Below are 13,421 nucleotides of genomic sequence, written 5' to 3'. Positions count from 1 at the left end.
TTTCTCGGTGTAAAATTAATTACTTGTGGTATAATATTACACGTATGTAGTAAAACCCTTCTCAGCTTCATGTCTCAAATGTGAAACTAAATTGCAGTTCAGTAACATGCAGTGCTCTGAACACCAAACCAATGCTGTTTATTCTCTCTTTGTCCAGTAATAATACATGAATTGGTTTAAAAATACAGATAGAAGACTGTTTGAGATTTTGTCCAGGAAACATTTTTGCAGTGAGACAAATGTAAGTGTAATGTTACTTGTTATCTTGTTATTCTGTTTTTTTTAGATTGGCCAGTCTGAAGTTTACCTTATCAGTCCTGACACTAAAAAAGTAGCAATTGAAAAAAGCTTTAAAGAAATATCCTTTTGTTCTCAGGTAAGATTGGGAGTGCATTTTTTCTTAAGACAAAAATATATGTATATACATGTATATGTTCTTCACTTGTGAATGTTCATGTATTTCTTTCTCCCAGCTTTTCGAATGGATTCTTACCCAAGTGGTTTCAGTAATTGCTATTGACAAACAAGTTGCTGGTTAATCAGTAATTCTGTAAAACCGTCATTCTTCCCTCGTGCTTTGCATTGTAACTTCTGAGATAAAGGCTCACTTCCTTGACTGGTGAACGTATGATACGAGCTAGAAGAAATAACCTCATCATTTCTGGTTTGAAACTTCAGCAGGCGTGATTCACAGTTGTGCAAATGTATCAGGGTATTTTTCAAGGAGTGATCATGAAAGGGAATAAACAATGTGCAAGAGTTATCTGAAAAACACTTCTAAAAGATGTATGTTTTTCAAGACTGTGAGTTGCATGTGTGTAAAAGACAGCTGTCATTGCAGCTGTTCATAAAGACATTTCCTAGAGTTTAATTCATTAAACGAGGATAGATTCCTTAGGGAACATTTAATTCCTTTAAAACCTCTTGTGGATTGTTTTAGTTTAAAGCCCTGAGAAATTAACACGAACTGCAGTTATGTAAATAGATGTACATTTATTGAGGAATGGGTGTTTCCACTAGCTTAACTAAAAGTTCACCTTCAATTAAACCAGCTCAGTCTTGTTTGTACTGTGGGTCTCAGGAGGGAGTAAGGCCTAGTGTACTGAGATGTAAATCTTGCCACTCTTTCTAGCACCGTTTTGCACTTGCTTACTTGTACAGTGGAATTCTATTCAGTGCATCACAGGCTCCGGTCTAAATAATATTGGGGTAAACCTAGAAAAATAGAGAAAAAATGCAATAGGTTTAATTAGCAATTTTTAAATGTAGGGATTATGATTTGCTATTATTCTCTTCGCCCTTTTTGTTTTGAGATTGATTTATTTTTTTTTACCTGATGAGGATTGCTTTCATCATTAAACATGCATGTACTTATTCTGAAAATGGCAGAGTAAACATCGCTAGTTTGCATGATGTCAGATCAAGAGCTTTGAAGAGAGCTCCTTGATCACAGAAAAATCTTTATCCCCACATCCCCTTAGGCAGGAGGTAGTTGAGTAGACTTTGTGCCCTGCCCTGCAGGCTCCCGTGCTCTGCAGAGCAGTAGGAGGCAGACTCTGATCGAGTCTCCCCTCGTGCCTGAAGGAAGTGTTGCTGGGCAGATCTTGTCAGCTGGGAGAGTAGTGGGGTAGGGGTTCAGGCCCATGGGCTTTTACCCCAAGTATGCAAACTTCAGAAGACTCACCAGAACCAGCTTGCAAATTTATCTTGATTGTACAAGAACTTCAATTAATCTTTTCTTGGAGGCACTGGAAATAAGTTATAGGGGAAATCAGAATCAGTACTTAACTTCCAGAATGCCCAATCTGTCAGATACTGGAAATGGTAGGAAGAAGTACGTCATCCTGGGGCAGTGTCAGCATTAGCTACACAAACAGCTAAGTGTGTGATCACTCCTGGTGCCTTGCAGTTCTGAGAGTAGGGCTGTGATCCCAGGTGGGCTCCCTCCACTCTTGCAGTTGGGTTTTCAGGAAAAGAAACATGGACAGGGGAGTCCATGAAGGGGCACAGGCGTGTTCTGAGCATGTCTCTGATGTGGGTGATGGAGGAAAACAGTCTGCAGGTTGTATCAGCCTGTTTGTGCATCGTCACAGAACTGCCTCCCAAAATGCTTTAGCCTGGGTGCCCAGTGGAGCTAGAGGTGGAGAAGCTGAAGACTTCGCATCATTTCAGTGTCCTTTTGATTTGCTTGTTCTCATGATACACCGTGCCTGATGGTTGTCTGTGTAATTAAGCCTTTGTTGTCTACGTATAGAAGGCACGCTTTGAGAAACTGGGTATCTCCATATGTGTCAAACTATTTTCCTTTATTCAGCTGGCATGCTTTGAAGGTTTATTGTTAGTATTTCAAACAATTTATTGTTAGAACAACATTGTTTGGGTTACTTCAGGATACTTGATGCTATTACATATTCTTTTTTAGGCCACCCACCCATTCTGTTATATAGAAGTGTTCTCATTTTATGCTGTTTTAATACTTTTTTGTTATTACTATTTTTTCTTTGTGATAAAATGATGAAGAGAATATTCAATGATTCCTGCTGCATTAACAGGGAAACAGTGGGGGGAGAAGTCCTGGAGCCATCTTCAGATTATGAAACATGATTGTGACTTTGATTTAACAATAAATTAGAAATTTCAGTGAAGTTTAAACAGTTTATTGCCTCACTTTAATATGGTTGTGCCATGACAGCTACAAGGTAGCAAAAGGGTGCTGAGTGTAACTGAATTTGTATACATAGGTTCTACCATTGTGGGTGTAATTCAACATCATAAGTTTTTACCACAAATTGTGCACTGAGGAGACATGCACAGGTATGACCTAATTCTGCTCATCTGAAAGTCTCTTCATAAAAGAAAATATTCCAGCAATTGAATAAATTCAGAGTTTTGCTAGGAGGTAATGCTTATCTATTGTTGCAAGTAGATCGTGCCTGACTTTTGCATGCATTTTAGGAGCAATAAATGCTTCCACGAGTGGTCTTTAATATATTATAACCATTTTCATTTTTAAGCAGACAGGCTTTTCTTGAGATTCGAAAAAAAATCAGTTTTCACAGATGCTTTGATTTGCTCTCACAAATCTAAAACAATTGTGTGACCACTTAAGCAAAAGGCAAGAAAAAGAGCGACCTTGCTTTCCCTGCTGTTTCCAATATTGAGTAAAATACCACTCAATATGTCTTTCTTCATCTCTGTGTTTTCCAATGGATCTATAATACCTCTTCTTTAAAAACGAAACGAACTCTGGCTAAAATGAAACTTAAAATATTCACGAAATAGTAAATTCAATAAGAGAATCATTATTTTAACGGCCAGATGATTTTAAGGTAGCTGTACCATAGATATGTGATGTCGTGCTGTTGGGCCTTTCATGCTTTTGTTATAGAAAAAAATACAGGTACAAAACATTTAATGTAAATGAGACTGCTTCATTACTGCTATTTTTATGCTAGGGAATCAGACATGTGGATCACTTTGGATTCATCTGCAGAGAGTCTTCAGAAAATGGCGGCTTCCACTTCGTTTGCTATGTGTTTCAGTGTACAGATGAAGCATTGGTAAGTAAAAGAAAGGGCTAATGTAATCTTCCGTTCAGTTCTCTGTATTTTGCTGAATGTTTTCTGCCCTAGGACTGCACTATTGTGCTGTGGGTCAAGCCAGTGCCTCACAACTACAGGAGATTTTTTTTTTCTTTTTATCATACATAAGAAAAGGTTTCTAGATAGAAGTAATATCTTTTACTAGACCACGAAAATAAAAATGGTTGGCCTGGAAGAGATATGACTTCATGATAAGCGTTGTCTTGCATGTGCAAGAAACAGCACAGCAACAGCTCTTCTTTTTTAACATAAGCACCTTCCCAGACACATGACAGTGTCATTCTGAATGACTGTTTTTGTGTTAAGGAAAACAGAAGCTCTATGGATAAGTGAAATTCTGTTCTTTAGCACTCTGTTCTTTTCAGGTTGATGAAATCATGATGACATTGAAACAGGCTTTCACTGTAGCTGCTGTGCAACAAACTTCCAAGGCCCAGCCCCAGCTCTGCGAAGGGTGTCCTATGCAAAGCTTGCATAAACTCTGTGAAAAGATAGAAGGTGAGGTTCAAAGAATTTTCTGGTCAAATATCTTTTTAACAATTTTATTGATGGGCAATATTACATGTGGGTCTGAAAGGGAAGGAATGCTTAAATAGAACTTGGGATGTGGGAAGTAGGTTTGAATGCCAGTCTCTTCTATTAAGAGGACTGCAATATAAAGTAATCTAGAAGCTAATAAGAATTTTCAAACAAAATCTAAGCTCCCTTCTTGTGTTTCAGTTTATTTTTTGAAAAATATTTGTTTAAATATACTTGAATTACAGCTAGCCTGACTCTGTTAGCCATTTAAATACAGAGAATTGTAGATACTGAACTTCTTAACAATATACGCAGCAATACCAATGACCTGCTGTCCTATTGATCCCAATTAGACAGTGGTATTACATTGCCTCTAAACATGAACCAGCAAGATTTCAGTATGCATGTTTATGTTGATCTGTGCTCCCTCATTTAAATGGAGTAGTTAAAACTGTTGGTGTGGCCTAGAAAACATGCTCAAGACAAAAAAAAAATGTTTGCATTTCAGCAAATCTCACAGTTAGGTTTTACTCCAATAAGCTAAATCTGTGATGTGACAAGCTGTTGTTGGGCTTTAATTACACCAGACATCACTTAAATGAACAAAACTTCTCTAGTATTAACTTGATGAAACTGGAGAACTTTCAAAACTACTTTTTGCTTTGTTTTGCCCTTCAGTTAGTGATAATTTTTGGGAAAGTTCTTCAAGGCAAAAGAATCGTAATGTCTTTAATCGTACCATCCGGTTAATCAAATCAGATGAAAGAGAAATGCCAGATGATGCCAAGAAAGTTAAGTACAAAATACCATTGATGGTTTGCTGTTTTTCCACAGAAAATAGAGAGAAGCAACTTAATCCAGGATGAGAGCAGAAAAAAATAATCTGAATGAGAGGGCAGTCAGCTTTAGATTGTCAGTAAATCTTTTAGTGAATTTCTCCTTTGCCTCTTGCTAACATGCAATAGATCTGCTATTTTAAGGAGAGGCCAAGGCATACAAACTGGAGGAAATCAATAGAAAATATATTTGTACCACAAACAAAGTCCAAGCAGTTACTGCATCAAACACCAGCAAAGTAGTCTGCTAAAATGCTGTAATGTAGATTGTGGATTTATTTTATTTTGTGTGATGATGGAATCTTCTAGATCAGCTAAGAATATAATTCTGGTCCGTGCTCAGTAAATCTGCTTGTTGCAAAGAGTTCATGTCCCTCATTTTAAAGACGAGAGTTCAGCAGTAGCTTTAAATTAACCTACGCTTTTTTCGGATGCCCTGTTATGAAATCAAGGCAAAGGGTCAGCTCAAATAACTGGTACTGATGAGCTTTAGCTTACATTTTGTGCATATTTATGCAGTTGATTAATTCTGACTAATCTGACCCCATGATTTGTTCTTTTTTGTTCTTTATGTTAGGGCTATCCCCTTTTAAGACTAAACTAGAACTACAAAAGCATCTAACAACACTAAATAGCCAGGAGCAAGCCTCTGTTTTTGAAGAGGTTAAGGTAAGCTCTATGTCTCCTACAAGGTTTTAACTCAATTAATGTTTTTTGCTAACGTTATTGTGAAGCTCCACATTTTTTTGTGAATTATTCATTAACTTTATATCATAGGCTATTAATCACCTTGTGCTTTAATTTCTGTATCATTTTTTGATATATTTTGCTCTTGGAAAGGGCTTATTTTACTCATTTTTCTTCCCCTAATATTTTTTTTCCATGAAAACAAATAGTCTTCCTCTCTGAGGAGGACTGCATACAGACTTTTTGTGGGTGAAGGCAGTAACTTGTACTTTGAGAATGTTCAACTGTTACTTTGAATGAAACAAATGAGTGTAACATTCCCAAATTGTAAAATGTCCTGCCTGAAAGTTAACCTGGGTCTTAATACTTGTCAAACTAACTAAAAAAAAAAAAATTTGTCTTTCGATGCCCTGAATGAAACACAGGTTAGCATGAAGGAAAGCATAGTTGGATTTAAGGCAGATGATGACCATTGAAGGCAATGTCATTGGGTTTGGCACATTAGTAAAGATTAGGAAACTTCAGACTTATTTTTTTTTAAATAACGTTTCCTTCCTCTCTTGAGTCATTTCAGTCGCCCTCTTTGCTTCCGTGTGGCGATTTATCATCTAGGACCAAATTTGGAAATTGCTCTGTGGGAGTGATTCCATGACCTAAGTAATTTTTTAGTATATAGCAGCTAGCTGGCACTGTTGCCTTTTTAGTAGTCTGTACACATTTTAATGGTCTAAAGCTTCTAGTAGTTACAGGAAATGAATGTAACTGATAATGCTTCTGGTAGAAGTCTGCAAACAATTAACTTGGTAAAACCAAGGGTAAAGTATATCTCTCCTGAATATCCTTTTCAGTTTTTCTTTTGAGTTGGAGTGACAGAAATTTTAGTTATTGTATTTTTACAGCTCCACATGTTGTAACCATGATTTGCATTTTTAGATAACTGTCTAAGGGTATTTTAATTAATCTAAGGTGCTCCCCTGGCCTTAGCTACTTCATACCATATCCTCTGCATTACCTCAGTAAGGCTTAAAACCATGTCTTATGGGATTAAATTCTATCATAAATAAATTTTTAAAATTATTTTCTCGTGCAATGTTTCAGATCTAAATAGAATGCAGCAGAGGTGGTTATATTTAGATTATACATTTTTGTGCACTAATTTTTAAAATATCTATGTTACTTCCCCCAAAAATGAAGTTTCTAATGAGAAAGATTTGTAGGAGAAGGGTCATGCACCATTGACAGCAAGACAGTACTTCATGAATTCTACACGCTCATTTTCTTTGTTTCTGTTTTTTTTTCCTCAAAAGCGAATTGGCAAAAGTATACTTTGAAGTCATTATTTGCATGTGGCAGTTTAATACCTCTAAGGTTGGCCTTTAGTTTTCATGTAAAGTCTGTCACTTAGGAAGTCCAATATAAGTCTTTCTCTGGCTGTGTTGGTGCTTTGCCTGGGATGCTGCTGTCCTCTGGTGGACTGATAGGGTAACATCTAAGTTCAACTTGTTCTTACACTAATTGCGTAGTAACAGTGGCAAAATGAAAAGGGTGAAGTATTTGCTGGTCATTTTATGAATGTGTAATGACTGTGTTTGTGGTGTTTTTAATTAAAGAAATTAAGACCAAGAAATGATCAAAAAGAGAATGAGTTGATTATCTCTATTTTGAGAAACATGTATGAAGAAAAACAGAAGGACCATGTTCACGTTTGGGAAGCAAAACAGGTAAGTAACCATTCAGTTTTAGCCCGTGTAAGAGGGAGCCAGGAATAATCTTCCATTCCATACTTATCTTTCCAAGGCAGCTTTCCATCACTGGCATTTTGGTACTTCAAACTGTAGGCAGCAGTGAACTCTGCTTTTCCTTATGGCTAGTGTCATGTGCCAAGACAGGCATATGTCACACATTTTGAGATAGCTGGTACAGTCTGGTTCCAAACCTTGGAGACAGGGATGCAGGCTAGGTAGGCCACTAATGTGGTTGTTTCTTTCTTGTCACCGCAATGACAATTCAACATACGTCAGAGAATATATACAGAATTTATATATAACTGCTCTCAGCTAATCTGTGGCATTTGCCATCCCCATCTGTATGAGCCAGTGTTCTGACAACACATTGGACTTGATCCTCAATAAAAACCATTATGTTTAGTTGATAGCTGAAAACTATTTCTTGTGTGCAAACCACAACTTGAATTGGTCTCAAGGAGGAGTAGCTGAGGAGCATTGCTGCAGAAACAGCAGCAGAGATTGTCATCCCTTTCCAAAGAGCTGAACTATTTATTCTGCATCAGATTGTGTCAGTGTTGTTTAATTGGCTTTATTTTTACAGCAGAGTTAATATTTTTTAGAAGGGATTCATGATTTTGTATGCCTTCGTTTGTGACTGACTGACTCGAGACACCTTGAGGAGATCTGTATTTCAAAAGAGGATCAATAGTCGTTCTCTGAAAACTTTCAGTTCTGATCATTTGACCCTTTTCAAAATATGGGCTGACTCCCACCACTGCTGCCTGGTAATCCCACTGTGATGATAGCTATTGATGATTTGTATTATAAACTAGTAAATGAATATATAGGCAGTAATTAGGCCTCTGAAGAAACTGGGGAAATAAAAGCAAGTCTTCATTTACCACTAATTTATTTTGCTAATCCGTTTTTATTTTATGGCTTACTAGTTAATTATTGACCTTTCTGAGAAATCAGGAAGAAAACTTTGCATGTTTAGTTCTGATTACTTAGTTTGCACATCACACCAGAAATATGTTTTTAGGACAAAAAGAGGGGGGGAAAAAAAGCACAACACTTGACAGGAAGAAACATTGCCTGAGGTTCTTTATCATCATATCTGAGATACCTTTATTTGATCTAATGCCAACTATCAAATAGTTGTTAGTTATGAATGGCTTAGAAGTAGGGATATATGAAGCAAGATAATATCTTAATGTATCTTCAGTGTGATTTGAAAATTCTTAAGGCCTGCTGCAGTTTGCTCAGCTCCTGGAACCAAAACTGGTTCATCTGACATTTGCAAAGGTGCCAAAGCTGTAAGAGCAGTTGGCTCGCCCCTAGTCCATCATTTGTCTTAACATAACATTTTATATTTGCTCTGATAATTTATCTCCAGAGCTGTGTAACAGCAGATACCTTTGAACATGTACTCTGGCAATGTTATTTGCCTCAGCAATCATTAACCCATAACACCCTGGTGTCTTTCATAAGAACATTGTAGCAGGCAACATCCAATTTGCCCTTTGAGGTTAACATTAATGAAAATGAAAACAAAATACCGAAGTCTGTAATTTTGTTGTCCTGGAAATAGGTTTCTTTAAAACTACATCTATACAGGACTATTTGGTGATGCTAGTGTCTGACAGCTGTTCAGTTGTCCACATACTGATAGTTACATACACTGAGCATTCAGATCTCTGAAATTAGGGCCAGGTAGAGAGGGCTACAGTGCCTGACAGCCTCAAGATGAAACCCCCCAAAAGTAATACTGAAAACTGTGCTCTGGTTTCTACTGCAGGTGTTAGGTTTGGATGGTAGTATTTGCATTGTAGCATCATTTTTGTATTTGCTACACCGATCTTCACAAGCAATAAAAATGGACTGAAATGCTTATTTAAAAAGCATAACTCTCAATAGACTGTTAGCTTTAAAGTGGAAACGTTTTTACTGGTGAAATATATAGAAGAGTTAGATTATCTGTTACATGTGTTTGTGGCGCTTAGCCCCATATTTATGTGATGAAGGCTCTTCAGAGTTCTTGTTAAGTATATCTTGCCTGAAGAAAAGTAAATCTATTAGAAATCTCCAGTCTGTTACACATAAACATTTAGAACTTACACAATTGTATTCTGGCGTTAAAGAAAATTTGTTGATAGAGCTATAAATCCCCATTGAAATGGCAGTTCTCCTGGAAGCATGTTACGGCACTCCACAAGTATAATTTGAAGAGATTTTCTGGTCTTACGTTAGGATAGTTTGGTAAACTTCAATGTAAGTATAAGTAGAGAAAGACATGAAAAACCAAGGACGCCATGAGAAAGTATTGATAGATTTTACAGAGCTCTTCAGATTGTTCACTGAAATTGTGCTCCATGCTGTTTTGTATTTCACACTTACGTTTTTAAACACTTACAGACTTCACAATCCCCGGCTGAGAATGCTGCAAATGAGGTGCCCAGCAGTGCCTCAAGATTCAGATTAGATATGTTAAAGAACAAAGCAAAAAGATCTCTGACAGAATCATTTGAAAGTATTTTATCACGTGTAAGTATCTTCATGTTTATTGCCTCTGAATGTAGCTTCATTGTTTTATTTATTGAATAGTAGATACACTGCATTTGCTATCCTTTCAGGTTGTAGCTGAGTGGTTATTAAAGGCGGAGTGAAAAAGTACTTGAATGTTCACGTTACAAGATAACAAAACAAAGCAGGGCTTTGCTAAAGAAAATACCAAGTCCTGAAAGAAGTGAACTAAGTACTAGATAAACAATAGTGTATATATTCATTTTAAAAAATGTACATGAAGCCGAGCATGAGAACTTATTAAAAGCTGCCATTGTTTTATTTCTCTTTAGGAATTAGAAAATAAAAGTAATCACAAATGTTCACTTCTTTTTATGTAGAAGGAAGTGATTAGGAAACTGACTAAGCACTCCAAATGAGACTGTATTTATTAATGACAGAAGAACTGATGATTAATGAGGCAACTGAACTTTTAAATGCTAGCGTCCAGGTTTTGGCTGGGATAGAGTTAATTTTCCTCCTAGAAGCTGGTATGGTGCTGTGTTTTGGATTTAGGATGAGAATAATGTTGATAACACCCTGATGTTTTAGTTGTTGCAGAGCAGTGCTTACACAGAGCCAAGGACTTTTCAGCTTCTCGCTCTGTCTTGCCAGCGGGCAGACTGGGCGTGCAGCAGGAGCTGGGAGGGGACAGAACCAGGACAGCTGACCCAAACTGGCCAAAGGGATGTCCCATACCAAATGGCATCATGCTGAACAATAAAACTGGGAGGAGTTGGCTGGGAGGGCTGCCATTGCTTGGAGACTGGCTGGGCATCGGTCAATGGGTGGTGAGCAATTGCATTGCGCATCACTTGTTTTGTGTATTCTTTTATAGCTGTTGTTATTCCTATTATTTTATTTTCCCTTTTCTGTCCTGTTACACTGTCTTTATCTCAATACACGAGTTTTACTTTTTTCCCCTGATTCTTTCTCCCAACCCCCTTGGGGGGAGAGTGAGCGAATGGCTGTGTGGTGCGTAGCTGCCTGCTGGGTTAAACCACAACAGCTAGAAACTACCTAAAGGCAAGCAATGTAAAGAACTTCAGAAGGCACTAGGAATATGCAGACATTTGGGCAATATCACATAAATTCTTCAAAAACAATGTCTGTCAGTACCTGTTATGGGAACAACTAACTCCTATGTGACAGTGATCCCCAAGAAAACACATTGGGAAGATGTTTATCATGAACAAATAGCTGAAAGTATCTCCTAATTATACAGCAGCATCTAAGAAAACAAATCAGATGTCAGATTTAAGTACTACTTAATCCTACAGAGAGTTGGCTCGTTCATATATTCTTTCTTTTTGCACTTCGTTTTAAAACAGAGTGCAAAGTAGAATGGGTTCAGGGAGATGTCTGAGGAAACCAGTAAGATTTGGAAAGACTTCTGCTTGACAAATGATTAAAAGAATCAGACCTTTCAGAGAGCTTATGTGCAACAAAACCAAACAACAAATAGTAAGGAATAGAAATAAGGACATTCTCATTTCTTACAGGCAAACTGTTAAGTTGAAGGAAGATCTAGTTTAGTTTATCTGCAAAATACTTCCTCAGAGACGCAGTTTTTAGTGACAAAACTAGGCATTCAAAGCCTATTTCAGATGTCGTACCTAACCTGTTGCCTAGAAGCAAATGATGGCATAAGAATGGCCATGGTAAAAGCATATTCTCACTGTTACAGGTAGGCATGTGTTGAGGATTTGTAGTTGCATATCTCCCCTCATAACTGCCTGACCAGCATTAATGGAGCTCACCCCCATGAAATCCTGCTGTGCATGTGTTTGGGATGTGAAACATACTATTAGCATTGTTCCTAATTTTGCCAGTTTGTCCAAACAGGCATAAGCTGTTGTCATATAAGCGCAGTTGTATATTGGTTGCATTTTCACAGTCATGGCTGTTTTGATGAAAATTCTTGATTTTATTCAGATCTGAGGCAAAGCACTTTGCCTGGGCTTTAAGGAAGCAACGTTCACTATTGTGAATACTGCTAACATTAAATTATAGTTAGAATAGTAGTTCAAAGAGAGCATATACCTTTACTTCAGAACATAATGCAGTGTTACCCTTTAAGGTTAGGAGGATACGAGTTTCATAGTTGTGTTAACACAAAAAAAATCCATCAATAGGTTTCTTGATATTTCTCTTAGTTACATAAAGCATTAGAGTTCAACACATTGTACAAAAAATATTGTCAAAAATTGTACAAAAATACTTGTTTTCTGACTGATGTTATAATACTAGAAATTATGTTTTGCTGTATATTAAATTGATACAGTTTTCAGTGCTTTTTTAATAGCCTTTTCAACTTTTTGTATCTTGATAGCAAGTATCTAATATGACAATTTCCTGGTTAGACTACTGTTAGAAGGTATTTTAATAGTGGTTATAGTGCATACATGCAATATGTGATTATATTCATACCATGGAAAGTACGTAATTGCCCACGAGAATTCCCTAATTACATAGGAATCCTTTAAAATGTTAGTGCCTGCCCTGAATGAAGCCTTTGTTTCTCACAGGGACTAAGGCTATTGCTAGGCATTTCGGGAGATTAAATTTGATGCTGTCTTTGAAAGCTACAGATTCTGTCTATTCTATGCAAGTCCTTTTTGGTATGCCTCATGTTATAATTTTAATTGTGCTTTATTTCTACAGGGCAGTAAAGCCAGAGGTCCACTTGACAGCTCTAGTGCTGTAGATCTGGAGAGCTCCATGTCCAGTACCTTAGGCAGCACAAACAAAGTAAGTAAAGCCTGTAGTGCCTGTATATAGTGAGAAAATCCTGTTAATACTACCTGAAACAACCAGTCAGAAGTGAAGTATAGTCACCAACTGATCATATAACTGTTCTGTTCTAACGTCTTGCATTTTGTTTTCACTATATCCGGGGAGTAAACAACCTAACTGATTGTGTATGAAAACAAAGAAACCCCTGAACATCCAAACAGAATGATAAAAACAGTAGCACTGAGCAGGGCTTAGGTATGCCTTCTTCCTAAGAGTCCTGCTGCCACTTGATGGTCCATTGGTGGATTTCTTTATTCCTGTGCCAAGTCCCTCTGAGGGTGATGGGGATGTACATACTGCAGGTAGCCTCTGATCAGTTACTGTCTTTCCCTTCACTTTCCCAGCTTGAAACAATTTTTCCATTTTTTAAAATTTGTAAGTTGGTTACCCAAATCACTTTTCATGTATATAATATGTCAAATGTATTTGAATCCTGTGAGAACAACTTGAACAAAGTAATTTCACAGTTTATTCTGATAACAGATTCATATTAAGGAATAGCAGTCACATGCTAACAGATGACCATGTATAAGGTGCTGTCATCTGTAGAGTTTCACCAAAGACTTCTATTCTATTTGAAAAGTTGGACTCTTACTAAGTCTATATTCCTGTTCTCCAGAAGTTTCAAGTTGCCTTTAGGCCTTTCCTTGGCTTTTCCTGTGTTCCTACTCCTATAGAAAATAATGGTGCAA

At 37.1% G+C, this 13,421-nt stretch overlaps 1 protein-coding gene across 14 annotated transcripts in view; it reads left to right on the top strand.

The window, feature by feature from the left end:
• TBC1D1 (TBC1 domain family member 1) overlaps window positions 1-13,421 on the top strand; it is a 116,088-nt gene that overhangs the window by 55,993 nt on the left and 46,674 nt on the right. For all 14 annotated transcript variants that reach the window (XM_035555042.2, XM_035555057.2, XM_050710691.1 and 11 more), the window contains 7 exons: window positions 287-376; window positions 3,456-3,560; window positions 3,968-4,100; window positions 5,535-5,626; window positions 7,255-7,365; window positions 9,787-9,915; window positions 12,598-12,684. In XM_035555042.2, coding sequence (XP_035410935.1) covers window positions 287-376; window positions 3,456-3,560; window positions 3,968-4,100; window positions 5,535-5,626; window positions 7,255-7,365; window positions 9,787-9,915; window positions 12,598-12,684 — 747 coding nt within the window. The remainder of the gene's footprint in view (window positions 1-286; window positions 377-3,455; window positions 3,561-3,967; window positions 4,101-5,534; window positions 5,627-7,254; window positions 7,366-9,786; window positions 9,916-12,597; window positions 12,685-13,421) is intronic.

This window comes from Cygnus atratus, chromosome 4, assembly GCF_013377495.2.
Source record: "Cygnus atratus isolate AKBS03 ecotype Queensland, Australia chromosome 4, CAtr_DNAZoo_HiC_assembly, whole genome shotgun sequence".
Lineage (NCBI taxonomy): Eukaryota > Metazoa > Chordata > Aves > Anseriformes > Anatidae > Cygnus > Cygnus atratus.
The sequence above is the reverse complement of the archived record's forward strand: the minus strand, read 5'-3'. Positions and strand labels throughout refer to the sequence as shown.